Source organism: Symphodus melops, assembly GCF_947650265.1.
Source record: "Symphodus melops genome assembly, chromosome: 3".
NCBI lineage: Eukaryota > Metazoa > Chordata > Actinopteri > Labriformes > Labridae > Symphodus > Symphodus melops.
In genome coordinates this window covers 30,382,784-30,403,457 of record NC_136693.1, presented here as the reverse complement: position 1 = coordinate 30,403,457, position 20,674 = coordinate 30,382,784, and the positions used below count along the sequence as shown (strand labels likewise).

The 20,674-nt window shown below is 46.5% G+C and overlaps 1 protein-coding gene across 4 annotated transcripts in view; it reads right to left on the bottom strand.

Annotated features, from left to right (window-relative positions):
- Positions 1-20,674, bottom strand: part of LOC306821226 (NT-3 growth factor receptor-like) — a 180,401-nt gene that overhangs the window by 94,256 nt on the left and 65,471 nt on the right. For 3 of the 4 annotated variants that reach the window (XM_079339517.1, XM_079339518.1, XM_079339520.1), the window contains exon 4: positions 15,686-15,754. The exons of the other annotated variant lie outside the window; for it this stretch is intronic. In XM_079339517.1, the coding sequence (XP_079195643.1) occupies positions 15,686-15,754 (69 nt within the window). The remainder of the gene's footprint in view (positions 1-15,685; positions 15,755-20,674) is intronic. 4 annotated transcript variants of the gene reach the window in all.

Sequence of the window (20,674 nt, the reverse complement as noted above, 5' to 3'; positions counted from 1 at the left end):
GCTACGTTCAGCCAATCAGGTTGAGCCAGGCAGCCATCATTAAGCGTAAACTTCCCTCTCACAGCAGAGACGCGCATTATTCAACAGCGTACGCCACCTCTGTATTTTGCATATGTCCAATTTGGAGGCTGTGATTGGCCAATTTTGTTGGGATGAATGTCTGTCCAAACGTCCTTCACAGAGGTCAAGAAGATATTGCAGGCAGCATGAATAATGCATGCGATACGTCCACCGTGCCGTATCGAGTAATGAGAATAGATTTCCTCAGGTGGATCTTGCTTATTATCATCAGGTGCTCACTGGATCTGACACTGTGGCTCGAGCAGAGAATATCAGGCTGCCTCTGCACGACGCCTCAGCAGGAAGGAACAGCCCATCAATCCTTTAACCACCGCAGAAAAACACAGCCCTCTTATTTTTGATGTTTTCTTCAGGTTCACTCGGCCGCTGTTTGAGTATCTTTCACATTTTATTCTTCTGCTGATAAACACTCACAAAAGAGAAAATATAGAAGTGAAAAATCTCATTCCATCGTTGTGTCTTAAATTGCAGCAATTTGTGTGTCGATCAAAAGAACATCCACGGGTCCGATAAATGTTGGAGATGTAAAAAATATCAACAAAACCACGCTGCAGCACTGAACTGGAAGGTGGAGCTCGCCACACGCCTTCTTTTCAGCTTCTGCAAAAAGGTGACCTATAGTCTAACAATACGGTGAGTCATCGACGCACCTGATTGGATCGGGTCGGAGCGATCCCTGGAGAGCAGACTTCTGGTGTGTAATGTTTGTGTGTCAACATGCCGGGGTCCTGATTACATCGTAGAGCCAAATCAATAACTCGCTGCATTAAGTTCAGATATCTCATTTTACTGTTGATGAGTTGAGACAGTAGCACACTGGGACAGGGTGTGTGTGTGTGTGTGTGTGTGTGTGTGTGTGTGCACGCTGGCTGATCCGCTCATTTGTGTTCCCTGCAGTCAGGCCACCTTGTTCATTATCAGCTGCAGAGTTCATACTTCTGCACAGGAAATGTTGGGGGGAAGCTTTTGGAAAATCACTGACCTGGAAAATCGAACACTTTCTTTCCAAACATGAACGTCTAAACGGCGTTTAAAAGCCTCGGAACACAAACACCGCCAGTCGTGGTTTGGAAATCTTTTCATTTAACGCTGAGTAAGTAGGACTGCAGGGGATCAAAGCTCAGCAGAGCAGGGCGGTCCACGCTCCCCCCCCCCCTTTATAGAATTATGTTAATTGATAATAAGAATCACCACCTCCATACATTACCCACAATTCCTCTGGGTAAAGCTGATCTGGGCTAAAGCGCGGCTACAGGCAGCCTTAGAAATGTATACTGAAGCGCTCAGTTTCAAACACAGCGCTGACACGGTGGTGAGTTTTTCCAGCTCGACCATCTGAACAAGTTATGAAACAACAAGAGGAGAAAAAAAACCCCTGACAGCTGGAAGTTGATAAATGTTTGGAGGAGAGCAGATAAGACTGAGCAAAAGAAGAAAAGCAAACAGCAGTGTGACCCCAGATGCAGAGAGCTAACAGCGTGGCGTTTCCTAACGATCCGGCCCGCTCCTCCAGAACACGGCTAATGATCAGCACCGGAGGCCGTTTGTGGGAAATGTACACACAGGTGAGGAGCTGCGGAGCGGCGGATCACAGAAACCTACTGTGTTGTTGCTGCTTTGATCTGGGCTTGGATGCTCTGCCTCTTCTCCTCTCTCTGTTGTCGGGGATTATTTTAGCTCCTTAAACCCTGTGTGTTTAATAAAGCGCCTTGTTTGGCACGCTAGCCGGTGGTGCTTCAGATCTCTGGTGCCACTGTGGGCAGAGCTTCCTGTGACGCCCCGGCTTTGTGCACATGTTGGCTCCACAGTAGGAGGAAGGTTGAACTGTGGCGTTCTTTTTCTTCTTCCGTTAATCACAGGAGGATTCACTGATCACAATCTGACATGGTGTGTAGCCGCTCAAACAACCAGCTTGCTGCAGAAAGCCCACGTCAGTCCGGCTTTTAGAAACACCGCCCACAAATGTTTGAGACCCGCCACCACAAGCAGCCTGATGTGGGCGGCTCGTTTCTACGGCCCGGGGTGATGTGTGACTCTCACATGTACCGGGTCGGGCTAAACAATGACACAACCGATGTCCATAGTTAACTCCTACTTCAACACAACTAAACGCTATGCTAATGCGATGGTAAGACTGCCGGGTGTCTATCTCCATCAGATCAGAGTAAAGCGGGTGTAGGACGCCTGAAGGACAAACTGACCAATGGGGCGGCAGGAGTGTTAAGACACCACAGAGAGAGGAGCGATGAGCATCCTGAGATCTCACCAGGATTGAAAGGATTTGAAGGAATCCTCGACTGATGACTCCATACTATCTGTGAACCTTAGTGACTGACCACCTGAGCTCTCATGTCTCAGGACTTGTTAGTGCGTCCCCCTGCAACCATCCCATGTCCCTGACGTCCAGCCTCCACCATCGGACTGTCGAACCACCGCCGTCCTCGTTCATGCACGGAGAAGGAGAAATCTTCCCGTATCTTCTTTTGTAAAGCGCCTCCAGATAACGCTTGTTATGAATTGGCGCCGTACGATATATGATTCATTAATGACTGACTGACGACTTCACTGCACCCAACAAACGTCTGGACGACGAAGTCCCTGATGTTTTATTCTCTAAACTGATGTGGTCATCGGCATCAGATCACTTGAATAAGCTGAGTCCTCCGTGTACAAACGTAGAACAATAAAGAAAGACTTCTACATACAACAGTAAATATGATACAGATGACAGGGTGACGCTAAAGACGCTAATATGAGCATGATGAGTCTCATTGAGTCTGTCAGAGGGCGCGAATGATTCCAGGCCTCACTTCCAGCTCCCAGGACAGGAATCATGATTCCATGAACACATGTGTTCGCTGCATGTTCTGTCTGCGTCTCACTGGACTGATGTTCAGACTTCTGGACTCTACATTCATAAAGATTCAAACACCAATGATCTTCCTTATTCCTGCCAGCTCACACACCAGTGGCGTGCTGCACAGCTGGAGCGTCCGGTGAGAAGTCAGTGGAGGGGAAAACGACGCTGGTGGGCAGCGAGCTGTGCCGCCTGCTGATGTTGTTTTTTATGGAAAAACATCCAGAGTGGCAAAGACGCACACCGGTCAAGTCGCTCTGGTTTTACATCCTGCTGCTCACGGAGATGAGTGGGCGACTCGCTGCACACAGGCATCCAGCGCCGCACTTCGATCAGCCATGGGAAATTAAGGAATGTGTTTGTCAGAAACAGTCGGTTGTTTGTTTGGAGAAAAAAAGTCTCCCACACTCCTACACAGGAAAAAAATGGATATTTTGGGCAGCTTTTCAAGATGTGATGGTTTTACAGCCAAAACAGCCACCGCTCTCCAGAGAAGGCTTTCCACGAGGTTTGTGCAGAGCGTCTGTGAATCAGAGCCAAAAGGGCATTTCTGAGGTCAGGCGCTGATGTTGGATAAAAAAAACACCTGGCCAGCAATCAGCGCTGTCATTGGCCACGAAGGTGCTCAGAGGGGTTAAAGGTCAGAGCTCTGTGCAGGCAGGTCAAGTTCCTCCACACTGAAGTCATCAGATTGAGTCTGTGTGAGGAGACCACACGTCGCAATTGGACCGGGACCGACCTGTTTTCAAGCACCGCGTCCCGAGTCGCCCCAAAGATCAGAAAAACACTGATGCATCAACACGCTTATTTCACGGATTAGTAGTCGGCAAAAATGTCTGTTTTAACCAGAAGTGAAACATCACTGAGTTACAGTCAGTCAATCTCAGGGCTGCATCTGTCGCTTAGCTAGCCTAGCTTGTCACGCTAACAGGATGCATAGCGACAGGTAGGCGAGCCATCACGATACCTGCCTGCTGCGAGGTGTGAGCTGTGATTGGTTGATCCAAAAGAGAGAAATGCCAGTCAGACCTGATGGTCCTTGTTTTATGTGAAGAACCTCTCTGTTGAACTGTAAGCTGTACTAAAGGTCTACAGATGACCAGATGTTTGGGTCCCGGTGCACAGCGGCGCGTGGCGAGCCTTTCATCAGTGATTAGCTGCACCTGAGGAGGTAAGCACATGTAGAGGGACTCACCCTGCAGCCTTCTCATAAAGAAGATCAGAGACAGACTCAAACATCCACATAAATACTGTTCATCTGTCCAGACCGATTATGATTCAATAAATATTTTCTCAATTAAGACTCCCGGCTGTCCTCCTGTGTTCTGTTCCCCGTGTGCGAGTCCGTCCTCATGTTTATTTGCTCATGATTATTTCCCATGCTGACGACTGTGCTCCTTGATCTAATTGATTTAACAGGATAGAGCTGTAATTGTTTGAGTCTGATCAACTAACTTTCTCCTCTGCTCGTCCTCCCAGTTTCTCAGCTCTGTCTTAGTCTAGTCTTCAATCTGAGGGATGAATTCTTCGTTGTCCGAAGCTGTGTGAGTACAGACTGTCAGCGGCCGGGATGACAGTCAGGAGGGGAACCAGCGGGTCCTGAATAACAACGCTCAGCAGGACGGCGTCAACTGTCGACAGCTTCAGCTTTCCTGATCTGCAGTCTCTCGGGACCTGAAGTGGACCTCCCACAGACACAGCAGGAAAAAACAGTCTGAGCAGAGGAGGAACTTCCTGCTTCAGCTCAAGAAGTTCGTCCTGCCTCAGGCGCTGCCAGTCATGTGACAGTCCACCATTAAAAAGTCTCTTCTCTGTTTGTCTGTGAGTCTGCTACCAAACAGGAAGAGGAGTACAGGAAGTCATGGATGCTGACCTGACCTCCATCCAGGACTGATACTGTCCTGGTCCAGGGTCACTGCACTGCCCCCAGGACACAAACTAGTCAAACTCTCAGTCACTCTGATGAACCCGAACCAGTCCGAGAGCGTCAGAACTGTCCATGTGTGCTGAAACCTCCGTGACACAAACATCCATCCGGCCTGTAAATCATTTAATGGATGCACGTTTTAGTGAATATCTCCCTGTCAGCTGTCATGAATCGATGCGGCCTGTTTTTAATGCAGGCGCTGTAATGTAAATGAACCATCACATCATTTATTATTGACCTGCACCACTGCACGCTCATACTGCGTCCTGAACGTTTCTGGAGCCGGAGCGGCTCGTATGTGCACACACACCTGCTGCTGATTCTGACTGTTAGCTCGACAAGTTAGCGTCAGTGGAGGGAAACCTGCTAGCAGCTGTCACTTCAGCCGACAAAACGGAGGATCTTTGGAGGAGCTCGCTTTTGTGTGAAATTCTAAACCCATTGTTGAAATGTCAAACACTTTCAGCAGTATATCTGAACTGTATATTCGTGCAAGGAGGGAAAGATTGGCATGCTTAGCAACAGTTACCAGGGACGGTACATTATTCAACATCATTTTGTTCTGTTTTTGTTCATATTGCATATTGTTGTTTTGAAGTTTTTGTATAATGTGGCTCCTTGTTGCCTCCATGTTTAATGCAAAGCTCTCAGTGGCGTCGTGTTCCTGAACTGCACGTCACTCAAACGCCGTGCACAGTCCTGTCATTATTATTATCATTACAGCGTGGAAAGGAGATAATCTAGCTGTCATGCCATCAGATTGGCTTCTACATCTTGCAGCGGTTGATTGACAGTCGGCCATCTTTGCGAAGGCAACAGGCTGAAGAGACAGATAAAGCCATGAACTGGTGTCGTTTGTACTGCGTGACTCGAGCTCTGTTTCTCCCCCTCCGTCGGAAATGTCAAATCACGCTCCGTTTTCACTGCACAGCAGGACGTGAGCCATCAACGATTGGAGGAATAATTGAAAAAAAATGTGGTTGGATGTGTTTAAAGTAAAGAGTTGACTCACCCAAGTGCCAAGTGCGATCCTCTGCTCGTCACTTGGAGGAGTTAAAAGGACTATTTTTGCCTGATCCGTCTGAATGGGAGCTTTTACCTGCACTCTGCAGTGAGACTGTAAAATTGTTTCCCCACACTCCCGGCTGGTGCTGGACCAGCTTCATCCTTCTAATGCTGTTTCTTCTGCTTGTGTCATGGATAAAGGATCGCTGCAAACAAATAAATCAGCCCTTTGTCCTATCATTACTTTTCTGTTAGCTTGCAGCCACTCGGCCAGGCGGCGTTCCCGCAGGCACTCTCACTCTCTGCCTGACTTTTTCCCCCTCATCTCTCGTTCTCTCTCTCTCTCTTTTTTTTTTTTTTTCGGGGGCTGAGGAGCCTGCTCCGACTTCGGCTTATCGACAACACCACCTGCACTGCAATCATGTAGAGGAGAGGGGAGAGTGGAGTCGGGTCAGGGGAGGCTCCAGGTAAGAAAAATGGACAAAGTGAGCTGAGGCGTCAGGCAATTTTTCCTTCACAGTCAAATATTTTAGCAGACACTCTGCGGATGCCTTAGGAAGATAGATGTCTAGAGAGGTGACTTATGTGTCAATTTTTAGTGTACATTCAGGACGGATGATATATCTCTGTGTGCACTTTCTGTATAAAGACCGATAAGTCTAAAAACCTTTAAACTCTTTAAACAACGCTCCTCGGCCTCAAGGCCCTGAATAAAAGAATACAAAGGTGGAAGTGATCATCAGTTTGTAACCTGCAGGACTCGGACGTAACGGGATTGAAATTATACTTTAATAAGAAAGGTCAAGAAACTTATTTTATGTTTATTTTACAGGGACAATGCATATTAATTAACACCCTATGTAAGTATACCAGAGTTAGCCAAAAGGCTAATTTGTATCTGTTGTCCCTGAACAGATTCTATTAAATCTCCCGATCGCCAAAAAAATTCAAACATTGCTAAAAGCCAAAACTAGAAACAACGTGAAATGATCTGTGAGGACGTCTGGCGTGCTGATACGTTTGATCTCCAGGGTGGATTAAACGTTAGCCTCACATCCACCTTCGTACGTCCAAACACCGACCAGCTGAGAGAAAGTTCCCGTGACCCGCCCGTACTCTTAATAAGACGGCGTGGAATAAGTCAGTACTTTGAGCGTCCTGTCGGGGAGCTGGGGGAGTTCTTCGCTCGTCTCAGTAATGCAGCTCCGACTGTTCAACACAAAGTGACAGAGCCAGTTCCTTTCTGAGTAGCTGCTGAACACAGTGAAGCGCTGAGCTGCTGACATGTTCCTCAGGAGGAGCTGCTGCTGGAAACCGACGCCGAGCTAAAAGCAGAACCAGCGGCTCCTCGCCTTCTGGATGTATAAATAGGCAGCAGTTTCCACTGACTGCCTGCCCATTATCTACAGTACACACAGACTTTACCTTTGTCTGACCTTTCCTGCAATTTGGTTTTCTATAATGACTTAGTTTGCACGTCATCGGTCTTACACATAAGCAGACCCTGGAGCCTCTCAGAACCAGCAGACGATCACAGGCCAAACACTTTACTCACCTCCGCCCTGAAGCCTGAGCCGTCACCCACCGTCAAGTCTGCTTTTAATGGCTTCAGTGACAAGTCTGCCCCAGAACTAATGTCCCTCCCGTCTTATTGGAGACGTTTCTTTAAGATTTGTTTTGCATGTGTGGCAGAATTCAGAAACCATTTTTTACAGGGCTGTAAAGGAAAAAGGATCGTCTTTAAAAACTGAACCGTTGAATCTGCACTTAGTCGTCCTGTGCTCGACATCGTTTGAAAACACAAGGGCCAATCAAACACAGCTGTGACAGACAGGTGAGACCAGGAAACCAAAAAGGGAGGGAGGGAGACTAGGACAGGATGCACATGGGCAAGACCTTCAAAATAAAACAGGAAGACATAAAGAACTGAACCAGGAAATAATACAATAAGAATACAAACTCGTGGAACAAGATTGAAGATGAGCGAATGAGCAACAGAACAAGAAATGAACTAACTGAACCACGAGACATGTCTGAAACTAAATACAAGATGAGCAGGACAACAGGGGGCGCCATAACAGCATGAAGACTGACAGCGGGTCAGACTCGCTGCCGGACTCCAAGTTTTCAGGCTGAAATCAAAAGTCCTCACACCGAGAAGAAGAAGAACGACAGCTTGTTTCCAGCGTGAGGCGGATATCGGCACGCCAACCGTCCACCCTCGTCAGTATACCGTGGGGTCGATGTGTAGTGCTGTTTAAATCTGCACGTCATCCTGGTTGTCGCCTCACACGTCCTCGCAGACGTTCTAGTGTCGAAGCGGACCCGTCGTATCGAGGCCACCGCCGCCCCCAGCACCCTCTTTTATTTATTCATTTATTTTTTACCACATAACATTTCAGCTCTCTGGTTTCCTCCTGCTCGCTGCTCTTTGAAGTTTCTTTAACAGTCACAGAACACGCTGTGTTTTTTCACAAAGTGTTTGCCCCGAGTGCAATTGAGCTGCTAATGAAGTGAGGGTTAGAATTGACTAATTTACCTGTCATGCAGCCCTTGGAAAATGTCATGTTTAATTCATCCTAATCCACTGGCAGTCAAATCAGAAGATTACAGGTTTGATCTGTTCATATTTCATCCATATTCAAAGAGAAATCCATTTTGCAGTGAGAGGCGTAAATGTTTGACTTTGCGTCGGCCCCAGCTTTTTCCAGAGAGCCGGGATTAAAGAAGTGCTAACAGAATAAAGGGATTGGTGATGCACGCCGCCTCGGGCACATCGCTTCAGTTACTAAAGACGGAGAATATTTGACTCTTTTTGTGGACCAGACACAACGAGCTTCCTCGAAGACAGCCCTATCTGTGATTGCTGCTAACTCCGCTTCACATAATCTCCAGTTAGATCGCCCCGGAAGCCTCAGCAGCAGATTTAGCATTTAGCCGCCACATTCACCCCTGCTGCCGTTCTCAGGCTTGTGATTGGCTGAGCGGCGCGGCACACTGCAGCAGCTCTGCTCCTCTGGCGAAAGGGCACGCAGACAAAGAGACAGAGCCGATTATCTGCGTCTCATCCAGAGGCAGCACACAGCAGACGTCTATTGTAGAGCTTCAATGTGATGTTGGGGCCTTTTCACAGGAGCCACAAAAGACTTGAGATTATTGAGATTTCCCTGATAGCATTGTCATTGTCACTGATATGAAGATACTGCAAGGAGTGTGAAATATCTGTGCAACCAACCTGCAAAACAAAAGGCGCTGTTTTGCAGCTACACCTCACTAGCCCTGATAAGGAGCGGCTGATAAGAGAAAAACAGACTTAATGTACGCTGACTGATGGGGACTCACTTCTCCTTTCTCCTCTTTTATCTGTCGGCTCCTCACACAGGTAGTCTGGGCCTCATTACGGGCTCTGGACCTCACACTGAGAGGCTGCTCCAGCTGAGAGCTACATGAATAAAGAGTTCAAACACACGTTAGGTCTTGGTGGCTGTGGCTCAGAGGTGGGTTCCATGTCCAGCATGTCAAAGTGGATCAGTTTGATGAGCGTCTGGAGCTCACACTGGTCACTGGCCTGACTTGGTCTTGGTCTTAAGAGGTGACTATTAAAGTCTTGCGTGTTCGGTCAGTCTCCTCCACGGCAAAGAAGTTGATATGCAAGGCTTCTATTTCAGCAGGACGCCGGAGCGAGGAGCAGCAAGCAGATCGAGCAAGACAAGAAGTCAGACACCGCATTTAAAAAAAACCCCCAAAACATCCGGTTTATCTTCAAAGTAAAACAGGAAACAGTAAAATGACCCCATGTGTTTTAGTTGTTGTCTTTATAAGGGTTTTATAGACAGTTATACACCATGCTGTCGTGAGATTACTGCGGGAACTGACTCTCCAGCACAACGTATCTGCTGGGAGTTCTGGGTAATAAACTCTGGTCTTGGTTTAATGTGGACTCTAATGAACCCTGGTCTGTCGTGGTCTGTGTTCGGGTGTTCTACGACCAATCACGTTGCTTTGATGGACAAACGTGCGTACCAGTGTCAGCCCAACAACTCAATCTATGAAAACCGGCACATGTTCAGCTCTCTTTCAAAAGTATCTGTACTTTTCCAAATCACAGCAGGTCACCTTCACCGTGTTGCAGCTTTGAAACTGTAACTCTTTCATGGTTGAATAAATGTAAAATAATGACATGAACAGAGGCCGAGTGACGGAGATAACAGGCTGTAACAACAGCACGGCGGCACGGGGCCATACTCGCCTTTAGTCGCATTAAACGGACTTTATTGCAGTTTGATCTTCCTCTGTTTACACCGTGTGCGTGCGGTTTAGTTGCACGGGGCGGCTCTCCTCAAAGAGGCCTTGATTCTAATAATTAAAAGGCGGCGGGTGCATGGCGACCACGCTTCATTTGGAGTGATTGAATGATTGGCACCCGCTGAGCGGCGTGGTTAGGCTGAGCATGGCGAGGAGAGTAATGATGTCAGGGCTGCGGCAGAGACTCTGCACATGATGGAGTGACTCATTTCCTCTTTGCGAGGCCTGATTCCACATGGCTTCCTTCTTGCATAACGCCTCGGCCCTCGTCTTTGCCGCCATGCCACTCCGACTGACAAGTCTTAACCAAACACAGCGAATGGAATAGACAGAAAGCCTCACTTCTCATCAGCATTCACTCAGAAAACGCAGACGTCACCGGGGCCCGGCTCTTTACGTATATATAAGACCCAAAGACAGCGACTGTATGCATGGAACGAGGAGAAGGAGGGTGGAACATCAGGAAAGCGTTCTCTGTAATCCAGAATGGCGAGCGTCAATGAAAGAAGTTAGCTGGTTGTTTTTGTTTTGCAGCATGAGATGAAGCTCTGTCGAGGAACGGGAGGTCACGCCACTGCAGAACTCTCACACTGTACTCGTCCCTGCAGGCACAACGGCCCCCATGTGTTTTTTTCTTCTGGAATAAAAATGTGAAATTAAAGCTGCGCGGTTTAATACATCCAAAACGAACTGTGCAAAAATAAAAACGATCAGCCTTTGAGACTTTACATTATTTAAACTATTCAAGAGTTTAAAAAACGAGTTATACAATCCAGTGAGTTTTTTAATAATACAGAAGAATCATTCTGCATACTTAATATGTTCACTTTCCATTTCCAGGCAGCCTTTACAAATTACACTACTACGACTCTTTATGACATCAATTCATTATGACGAGATGACTTTTATTTCTGATCTCCCTCTGTGATCAGACGTCCAATCAGAGAGCTGCTCTCTTCCTCTGTGATCAGACGTCCAATCAGAGAGCTGCTCTCTTCCTGTGTGATCATGAAGGAAACCTGCTGTGTTGAAGCTTCTCTGACAACAATGCAGCAGCCAGTATGTCCTCCTTCTAACTTTAGATTCTGCTCCTGAATGCTCTGGATTTGATTGGACCAGAGAAGGTAGGCGGGGCTTTGAAGGCCGTTTTGGACGCCCCTGGGTTTGCCAGATATGAGAGCAGTTATCAGGTGAACAGGTGTTGCAGCGATGGAAGCGGGCAGTGGAACTGCTTCAGATAGAAGTGATTGTACCCGAGCTAAAAAGCCTCTGCATGTTTCTAATAAGCTCCAGCAGCAGAAAGCTGCTCAAACTAGGATCAATGTTGGAGATGAAACATGGAGAGAGGTTAGAACGCAGAAAGCTTTACAGACCCATGCAGAGCTGGCTAAACACTGAAGCTACAGTGTCCACCACATGCAGAGCTGGCTAAACACTGAAGCTACAGTGTCCACCACATGCAGAGCTGGCTAAACACTGAAGCTACAGTGTTCACCACATGCAGAGCTGGCTAAACACTGAAGCTACAGTGTCCACCACATGCAGAGCTGGCTAAACACTGAAGCTACAGTGTTCACCACATGCAGAGCTGGCTAAACACTGAAGCTACAGTGTCCACCACATGCAGAGCTGGCTAAACACTGAAGCTACAGTGTCCACCACATGCAGAGCTGGCTAAACACTGAAGCTACAGTGTCCACCACATGCTGACCTGTGTGAGAGGAGGGGGGAGACAGCTCTCTGTGATGATTAGAGTTTAGACTGCAGTACTCATTTTAAACACTAGGGGGCAGAGTTACATACTGCTACTTTAAGGACACAATGTCACCATTAGTTGCTAATGAGAGAATTTTTAATAATGTTTAGTAGTATTTTAGCATTAGTACCTTACAAAAAAAGTACAAAAAAATAATAATATTAATCCTAGATCCTGATTTTGATTTTGATTAATTTGGATTGAAACATGGACTAATGTGACACCAGATTCATCAAGTCCGCCTTCTTAGAACGGTTATTAAAGCACGGCCAAATATGGAAATGACTTCTGCAGTATAAAGAAAAGGATCCAATGTTGGCAGCATGGTGTGTGCGTTCAGCTCTTATTAAGGAGCAAACCTGCTGTGAAGCTAATCAGAAACTTGACTGTACTTAACTTCTTTGATGATTGTTGTTCAGTGGTGCAGTGAATATATCATCTTTGTACGTAACCGTTCTGTTATGTAAACCTTCCATTTGAAGAAACTCTGCTGCCACTGTGTGCACACTTTTGTTTTTCATTAACACTAAGAGCCATGTGGGATTAGTTTTAATGATCGCTTTAATGGAACTGTGTTTTAAATTCAACATAAATAAATAAATCAATGAAAACACAGTGATGTGAATGTTTGTGAGGGGTCTGAAGCACACTTCACTTGCAGGCTCAAACAAAGTGAGTCAGACACTGATAGATATGAACATTTATACTGTCAAATCAGCGAATCCATTCAAACTTTCTGCAACTACAATTCATTTATCAGACGCTTTCGTCCAACGTAAACCTGCGCAGATTAACGGTTTGTCCTGCAGGGGGTCAGGGGGATGTGCCCCTCCCTCCCTTCCTCTTCAACATGGCCTACAACCACTAACAAGCTCAGCGCTCCTCCTGCTTCTTTTACATTAGTTCTTCGCTGTATTGTTTTTATCGTTTTGTTTTGTTGTTATTGTTCGTTAAGCGTCTTTAAGAAAAGCGTTTCAAAAGTCTAATTATTATTATTATTATTATAAAGTGACAAAGATCAGAGAGTAAGAACAACACGAGGAACGATCGAGAGAGGAGACGACGTCAGAAAGAGCCAAACAAACAGCTGTAAGTCTGACCCGACACACAGGTGCTGACAGGAAGTGACCAGAGGTGCTGACAGGAAGTGACCAGAGGTGCTGACAGGAAGTGACCAGAATGCGACATTGACATCTTCATGAGAGTTCTAATCAGCATCAAAACCATCCTTAAAATCATCATCATCATCATGAAGGTTGTCGGTGTTTATACAGAGCTGGGTCTTTAGCTTTTTCTTAAAGGTGCAAAGACACTCTGCAGATTAAATGTTTGTTTCACCAGCGGGGGGCGACAGAGGAGAAGAGTTAGAGACTTAGGACCCTGTTGTGGAGGTTGGATCAGACGCCTTTCATTGGCAGATTGTAGAGGGCGGGAGGGAGTGTAGACCTGGGCTTGAAGACCAATCAAGCGTCTCGTATCATCTGTAATGGTTTGATGGTTTGAAGACCATCTAGAAGGGAGTTGCAGTAATCAATGTGTGATATCACGTGAGTCTGTACCAGGAGCTGTGCTGCGTTTAACTCAATGTCAGAAGTGAGAGAATTTAATTCCTTCTCTAGAATGCTAATAGAGTATTTAGCATCAGTGATATTAGATTAGATAATGATATAGAGCTGATATTGCTAATTAAGCCACCAAAACCCGTTTCCATAAATATGTATTTGTTGTACAGTAAATAGAAAAGTGAAAATATACACAAAGCATGAGACATTAAAAAAGTAGCGGCAGCAGTAAGAGAAGCTAAAGGCTAAACTAGCTCCCACAGAAGGATTGAGACAGCTGGTGACAGAACTAAAGTGGAGAACTTGTACAATCCAGCAAAAGAGAAGAAATTCACAACCAAATAAGAGACACAATGAGGGATTCACAGACCCATCTGCGTCTGACGGGGGCCCACAGTGAGAGCACGCTGCGTTAGTGCTGCTATGGGGTCTGGTGTGAATTGCTTCCTACACAGGATAAGAATGAGTATTATGTAATAATGATTGGCCACGGCGATGAGAGGGAGGGTCGTACACGACCCCTTAGCCCCCCGTTACTTTGTGATTACAAAGATCAGGCCTTAAAATCAATCAGCTTCATCAGTGTTAAGAAATCCAACTGACCTTTATGAAACTAACAAATAATCTTCTGCTAGCTTACAGATGTTGTTGTGACACAACTGATTGTCCCTGCTTGGTTGGATTGTATCACTGCCACGCTAAAGTTTGTCTGCCAGTTATCCTTTAAGGACGATACCTGTCTGAATATGTGAGTTAGCCTGGAAAGAATAAAGTGAGCCGTTTGTGTTTTGTGCAGTGAGAGATGGGCTAAGCTAACGTTAGCTCCAGCTAGCGGGCTTCTGCTAGCTAGCAGGTGTAGTAAAGAGATGTTTCCAAAGATGTTTCACAATTTACCACTCTCGGCAGTACAGCCATTTAGTAAATCCACAGATTCCTGTTGTGACTATGATTCTGATCACTTGCTGATTTTCCATCTACCCATTTTCTTCCGCTTATCCGAGGTCAGGTCCCGGCGGCAGCAGGCGCAGGAAGTCAACCCAGACTTCCGTCTTCCGCGGCAACGTTCTCCAGATCCTCCTGGAGGACTCCGAGTTGTTCCCAAGCCAGACGGGCTATATGATCCCTCCAGTGAACCCTGGGTCTACCCCGGGGCCTCGTCCCAGTTGGGCGTGCTTGGAAAACCTCCAAATTGAGGCGTCCAGGGGGGGCATCCTGAGCAGATGCCAAAACCACCTCAGCTGGCTCGTTTTGATGTGAAGGAGCAGCAACTCCTTACTGTATCACATTTCACCGGCTTGTATCTACACTTGTGTTACTTCGGCCACTACTTAAAGCTCGAGCGCTAAATCAAGAGCTTGGCCTTAAGGCTCAGCTCCCTCTTCACCAGCACGGTCCGTCTGTCAATCTCACGTCCCAGCTTACCTTCACTCATGAACAAAACCTTTAGATATTTAAACTCCTGTTCTTTGGGGACTACTTACTCCCCACCTTCTGTTTTCAGTCCGAGAACATGATTGGTTGCTGCTTTGGGTTTGTGTCTTCGCTGAAGCGAAATACACGAATGTACACAACTTTGGTGACAGTGTGCGTGTGCTGTGTACAGTGGAAGGACTACCCCAGATCAGCATTGTGCCGCGCTCTCCGAGGGCCTGCCCTGCTTCTACCTCCGAAAATAGAACAATAAGGAGGCCTGCTTGAAATAGTTTTGTGTCACGTCCTGTTAAACTGCGGCTCTCTACACAAGAGGAAGCAGCGGCTCGACGGACAGCGCCGTCAGCCATAATGATGTGTACATTACAGGCGGGTCGACGGTGCGGCGCTCTCCTGTTGGTGGAAGAGCAAACTCATTTCATAAATACAAAGAACGCTAAAATATTCATAACAAACAGGAGAGTGGGGTCTGGCTCCCTCCTCCTCCCAGACCATTAAGTTCTCCTTTGTGTGGGTTAATTATGTCAACAAATGACTTATGAGATCGCAGCGCCGCCACACAGCCTATAGGTTCAGTCTCTTACACGTGCTCAGACAAATGAGCGGTTTTGTTCGACAAAGACAGGAATTATAATGGCGTTCAGTGAGGACAATTTGTATTGAGGCCGATAGTGCTCGGGGAGCGAAGATAAATTGCTCTAATAAAAGACAAACAAAAAGCCAAGAAGAAAGAGACGAGACGGGAGGAGAAGAAGACTTACAGCTCGGAGAGTTGGAGGTGCTGGAAGAGCTGCCATGACAGAGTGGTGAGCGGATTCTTTGACAAGTTTCTGCACGGGGAAGAGAGAGACAAAACAGAGAGAAGGTTAAAATCAATGATTTGATGTCATTTGCTTGATGTCATGCGTGTTCTGTTTTTAAACCACTTTGTATGTTCTCTTTGGTTTCAGGAACCCAATTAGCAAATCTTTCTCGGGGTCATTTTGACTGACTCCCCCGCTCGCTTTGGAGGTAAAATTAAATGAAATACTTTTATGTTTTTCTTATCACAAGCGCACATCTTTCTGCGCTGTGATGTGGATCTGCCCGGTCAAATAAACTCAATCTCAGGCAAATCAAATAAATTCAATCCGACACAAATAAAAGAAAGTGGAAAAAGCAAACGGTAAATGCACAGCGCTGCGTTTATACATCCGGAAAAAAAGGAGCAAACAGGGCCTGGCTGTGTGCAGCTTCAGGCCTGAGCCAACTCAATAAAAGAAAGTTGAGCGCTTTCAAGTCCAATAATTTAATAGACTTAAAGAAGCCCTCCGCCTCTGGAAGCTTCTAAATTCAATCAGAAATAACCAGAACCTCCAAAGTGATTTGACCAGAACTTTGAATCTGTTTAAATAGGAACACCAGGCATCTGTATTTACAGTTAACATGAAACACAGCATGTCCCAGGGACGAAGGATTTACACAGCAGTTAGTCATAAAAACACACCATCAGATCCTTTTATCAGCCCCGAGCAGCGTCAGCCAAAGGCTCAAAGGGACGCTTTGTTTTCCCCCCCAGGTCAAGGTTCGACTCCCCAGTCTGCCACACCTGATCAGTATACGGGCGAGGAGTGACACATGCAGGATGTGATGTGAACTCAGGGAGCAGACAGTGAAGACAAACAGGACGAAGGTCGGACTCATACCAAACATCTCATCAAGACTTACAAATATAGAAAGAAATCAATAGAGAACGTTAAGTATTTATTCACTTCTATTGAGGAACATAATTAATTATAACACACACACACACACACACACTCTGTAGTAGGTTCATCTGTATGGAAGACCTATTAGGTACTCCTGTTACCAGAATTGTCGCCATGGCAACAGGAGGCTAAGGATGTTGCAGGTCTTTCTTATATCCTGTGATATCACACGGACACACACGGAATCACAAGCTCGCATTCAAACACACACACACACACACACACACACACACACACACAGGTAAAAGCAACAGAGGTACGCTTGCACACACTCCCTTTAAAAGCGGCTAAGTATCGTCACCTTGAAATGTGTTCTTTTCTGAATGCAGCGCTGTTCTGAATACTGGGAGTGTGTGTGTGTGTGTGTGTGTGTGTGTGTGTGTGTGTGTGTGTGTGTGTGTGTGAGTGAGTGAGTGTGAGTGTGTGTGTGTGTGTGTGTGGGTGAGTGAGTGAGTGAGTGAGTGTGCAGATATGTAAAGATGCTGCATGAAATTTCACCTCCCAAAGAAGAGAAAAACCTGTGCTCCCAATGGGACTGTGTGATACACTGAGAGAATATATTACAGCGTAGAGAGAGAGAGAGAGAGAGAGAGAGAGAGAGAAGGTGGGCGAGCAAACAGCAGCTCACAGGGTGATGCAGAGCAGGGCTGCTCAACACTTACGTCAAATCACACACCTGAAAATAGACTCACATTTATCCCACAGATCTCCAAAGAGGCTCGCGTCAAATGCAGACCCTTAAATAGGAACACATTAAACCAAACATCTCCAAACGCAGAGTGCTAGTCCACACACGCACACGCACACACACACACACACACTCCTTTTAATCACACTAATTTGTGGTTTTGCGTTGTACAAAAGTCTGTTGGCCGTTTTCACACCTCGAGATCGTTTGCTCTGGTCTGAATAACGGACCAGTTTGATCCATTGTTGCATAATCACGTCAAGTGTGGCCTGTGTTCACACGAGGACATTTACAAGATGCTCTCTGATTGGTCTGATTTTTTTTTCTGGTAAAGTAAACAAAGGCTGCTCCAAAGAAACAATGGACAGACGACCTTCGTCACATCATCACCTCTTTACAAAGCTCACTGATTGGTCCTTTTAATCTCAGCAAGTGATCAATAAAGCCTTTTAAACTCTGCTCTCCTCCCCTCATCGTTGACGTCTGACTTCAACATGTTGTTTATAATGATGCCTGTTCTGTGGATATGGATATTTAGGTATCAAAGGTGGATTATAGAATACAGGTGAGCGTCTTTTAAAAGCCGCCTTATCTATTCAAAAGATAGTCATAGAAGAATTAACAGAGAGAGAGAGAGCGAGCGAGCGAGCGAGCGAGCAGATGAGTGGAGGGGAGATTGACTCAGATGAGTGTTTTCTGAGCAGAGTGAGACCTCCTTCACGTCTCCGGCGGGAAGTGTTCTGTTTTCAAAGGTCATTCTTCGCATCTTGACAAGAAATGTCAGCTAAAATTGGATTGAGGGGGGTAAATGAATTAATAAATATATAAACAAATCAGCAAACAAGCCGTCAAAGACGCCGGAATGCCGGAAGACAGGAGGTGAGCAAGGCCAAGTGCTGTGGTGAAGGGCGGCCAGAGATTATTAAATTAAAAAATTAGCGGTGTAGAAAATTAATCTATTTACCAGCTAGGCAGCTCTGTTTCCAGGCGTGGAAGGACATTTATTACCCGCCCTGCGAAAACACACACGGACCTCCTTCGCCACGCCGACTTCACTATTAAACAGACAAAGCATCCGCATCCAGTCTCCGACGTCGCTCGCCGGAATGAGGAATTCTAATGATGTGATCCACATGAAACATTTATTAGGTGGGGGTAAAGAATATGCTTTACAGAGGCGGATGTATCGAGGTGTTAATATTGATGACAGCATTGGCTCTCCAGCCCAAGGGCGACGAAGTGAATGCTAAACCGAAGCGGCGTGTTTGCTCCTCCGCAGAGGAGGTGCAGCTCCTCCCCCTCCTTCTTTAATAATTCTGTTTGGCACAGATGCCATTTGGGAGGGCCGGGCTACTCGGAAGGGTTAGCTAATTAGTGCAGCATCACTGGTAGCTACAGTGTGTGTGTGTGTGTGTGTGGCAGATTGACATTCAGGACCACGCAGGGGGAAGCAGACAGCCACTGAGCGAGGTGTCGCAGCCCATCAGCACTGTGGACCATCAAGACATCGAGTCGTCATCTGTCACGCCGAAGAGAAGCTGCTGATGTTCACTGCAGACACAGAAGCTCATCGTTTCCTCGTCTAGTTTAGCAGCATTTTGTTTCTCATGGAGAGAAACCGTCTCGAAGCCCTTCATGTTGAGGAACGCTGATGACTGCGTGCTGTAAAAACACGAGGACGCTAACGTTCAAGAAGGACTGAAGGCTCACAGTGCTAACAATGCTAACAATGCTAACATTCACGACTTGTTTCCATCAGAGGCGGTGACTGATCCAGCTAACTTTCACCTTGACTCTTTTCTGAGTGCATTCATCTTGTCCGAATTTGCACGTCATCGACTTAGAAATGAGTCGCCATAGAAACACCCGAACTTCTGACAGCCCGCACGCCGTCCCTGGGCCGAAAGGTCACACATAAGACGTTACACTGCTGCTAACCCAGGAGGATGATGCCACTCCGGCTCCCTGCTCGCCCCTCCTGGCGTAACCATGCATCTCCAGTGCAGCAGCCTCTCGACAGCTCAAACCTGCTGCATGTTTCCTGCCTGAACGCACACACGAGACAGAGCGCTCAACGTATGCTGATGTGTTCATTACACCACAGCTGCCACGCATCCATTACAGACTCTAAGGGCTTCCTGAGTGGCGTCTAAATTGACCCCCAGCTACTGGAGATGACTTTGACTTAGTTTAACTGCTGCAGATCTTCATTTCCATCGAGGTGTTTGGGGGTCTTTTGGGGTCGGTGCATCATGTAAGCTCTACAGGATACCTGATGCGGATCTATGTAGACAGCTCTAGCTTGTCTCACATTGCTCCATTACCTGTTTTATGGACTCCCTCAGAGAAATCATTATTCTTTTTGCGGTACACCAACAAAACAGAACAAAGACTTCACACTGCACTGCAGCTTCCTCCTCCATCCCCAACCTCCACTCATGAGTGGATGCTCTAAGTGTTGTTGATGTTGTTAAGATCTTTTGTTCTCTCATGAGCACGCACTGTAAATGCACCTCTTGAAGTTCTTGTATTGTTCAGGGGGATCAAGTCTTTTTTTTTTGGTGAGACTCCCCACGGCTGCTCGGCTTCTTTGAAAGCTCCCTCAAAGAGACGTCATGCAGCACAGAAGCCCTTTAACTGTCGCGTCACCATGGAAACGTAAATGGTCGAAAGCCTTGAGGAGCGGGGGCCTTTAAACGCACTGGATGATCACAAATGTTAGAATAAAGAGGTAGACCTACCTGGTCTTTGCAAACCAATGACCCGTGCACAGAAAGCGATGGTCAAATATTATCATAGAGTCGATTCATTAATAAACCCACAGCGCTGAAGGAGCGCTGGGCGCTTTGTGGACCTTGGCGTTTAGAGGTGTTGCGTTTACAGCCTCCTGCACAGCTCATAGGAGACTTCATTCACTTGAATTTGTGATCTCATTTAAAGTTTGATTTCCCTCGTGTCAAATAAAGAACATTTTGGTTTTCCATCGTCTCCTGAGGTCAGAAAGCACCAGGAACGTCATTTAACAAAAAGTGGCATCATGAGCGGCGCGCTGACACGGACATGATCCCTTCTCTCCGTTTCCTCTCACAGAACACATCCAGCTCTTATTTCTCATTCCTGCCCTGAAAAAGTTCTCCTTTCATGTTTCTGAAGACGTGCAGATGATTTTTGGCACAGTCGAACCTCCGGGACACTTTATGCAAAACGCGTCTGACAGGCGACTCAGTGACTGTCTCATTTGTTTACAGTAATTACCCAAATGTCTCCAAATCAATGAGGTCACCAGTTATTCATGCCTGGATCACTTCATTAAA